The sequence below is a fragment of the Tupaia chinensis genome, unplaced genomic scaffold, assembly GCF_000334495.1.
Source record: "Tupaia chinensis unplaced genomic scaffold, TupChi_1.0 Scaffold000066_1, whole genome shotgun sequence".
Classification (NCBI taxonomy): Eukaryota; Metazoa; Chordata; class Mammalia; order Scandentia; family Tupaiidae; genus Tupaia; species Tupaia belangeri.
This window is the reverse complement of record NW_006159525.1, coordinates 777,239-778,876: the sequence shown is the minus strand read 5'-3', so window position 1 is coordinate 778,876 and position 1,638 is coordinate 777,239. Positions and strand designations below refer to the sequence as shown.

At 63.9% G+C, this 1,638-nt stretch overlaps 1 protein-coding gene across 1 annotated transcript in view; it reads right to left on the bottom strand.

Annotated features, from left to right (window-relative positions):
* CTSZ (cathepsin Z) overlaps nt 1–1,638 on the bottom strand; it is a gene marked incomplete at its 5' end in the record, with an annotated part of 8,183 nt that extends 6,545 nt beyond the window's left edge. Inside the window, 1 exon segment of the mRNA XM_014582223.1 lies at nt 1,475–1,638. Coding sequence (XP_014437709.1) covers nt 1,475–1,638 — 164 coding nt within the window.

Here is a 1,638-nt window from a genome sequence, read left to right as displayed (position 1 = left end):
GGGAGGTAAACGTACAGGGCCTCTGCCATTAGTGGCTGGTGGGCTAGGCCTGTGGAAGTCCCCTTCTGGTGGCTTCCACTTGCCTAGTGAAAGAGGAAACGGATCTTGCCCCAAGGAGCCAGGGGGCAGCCAGGCATCTGCCCGGACAGGGCTCCACTCAGAAAGCTGGCAAGGCTGATCCTCCCAGGGCCCGACACACATCTGAAAGCCGTCGGCCATCCCTCCCACCAACTCGTACAGCTGCAAATCTTGTCATAGGGCTCCCTGAGCTAAGAGGCTCCCAAAGGCCCCTGGTGACCTCCCCACCCCCACCCTGACGCAAAGTCCCCTCTCACTTGTGCTAAGTGGGAAGCACTGTGCTGTGCACCGCCCTGCCCCCACCACCACCCGGATGTCTCCAGACCCTCTTTCTCTGGCCGCCTGCCCACAGGCTTCCCCTGTTCTAGCCCTGCCCCAGGAAGGCACCAGCCCCTGGGGGTCGTTCTACCTGTCCCTAAGCAGAAACAGGGCCAGATCACTAGGGAAGACTGCCAGATGCCACTGCCATAGCTGGCTGGCTCTGGGGTCCAGACCCCACATCCAAGGAGGAACCCTCGTCCTAAAGGAGGCCAGCAGAGGTCTTGGTCCAGAGCCTAGGCATCTGGGCTCATGCCCCAGCTGCCACTCACACCATGGCCAGTCCCTCAGCCTCCCTGCAAAGAGCCTTTGGTTCTCATCTGCGAACCCAGCAGTCCTGGCAGCGAGGCTTCACTGAGGTGAGACGCGTGTGTGCCTCCGAGCTGTGGCAAGGGGGGCCATGCTGCTGTCCATCCCCCACACGGTGCCCTCGACAGTCCTGACCAATGGCATACCAAAGTCAGGTGGGAGATGGCAGCACCTCAGCCCTGCCTGGCCAAACCGAGCCAGAGTGTGCCCCTTCCCCAGCGGAGCTCGGGCTCCTGGACCCCACGGCTGCTGCTGGAGCAGGCAGGGCCCCTCCATGCCATCTGGGCAGGCCTGGGGCAGGCCGATTTGCAGGCATCTCTGCCAAAGCGGGGCGCAGAAGCCCTCCCTGTGGTGGGGGCCTCAGCTTCCCATCTCCCTCGCTGCGCCTTCCTGCCCCCACTGTGGCCAGAAGGCCAAGGTCCAGATAGAAACTGGCGCGGCTGGGAGCAGTGAGCATGGCAGGGGCGGCAGCTCTGCCCGGTCCTCCGAGGCCGGGTCAGGCATGCTCGCAAAGGCCCCAGTGCAGCCTCGGCTCGGTGACTTTGCATTTCTGGTTCCATCTCAATGGCTGAGGTCATAAGCCCCAGGGGACAGGGCACCTGGGAGCCACCGTCACTGAGCATCAGTCCTAGTCACCCAAGGCCAGGGCAGGTCTGCTGGGAGCACTCCCAGCACGACCCCATTGTGTCGCTGTGGCAGAGGCCAGGCCCTGTGCACTCAGCAGGGCTGCATCCTGGCCCACGCCCAGGGCCCAGGGACAGCCACCCACCTGCCATGGCGCTGGTGCTGCCATGTGCCCAGCAGGAGCCGCAGTACTGGGGGATGTGCTGGTTTCTGGTGATGCTGGCGTAGTTGACGCCATTCACGTCCCGCCAGTCCCAGCTCTTGGGCAGATCCGATGGGGACAGGTACTCATGAGGCCGCGGGTATGTT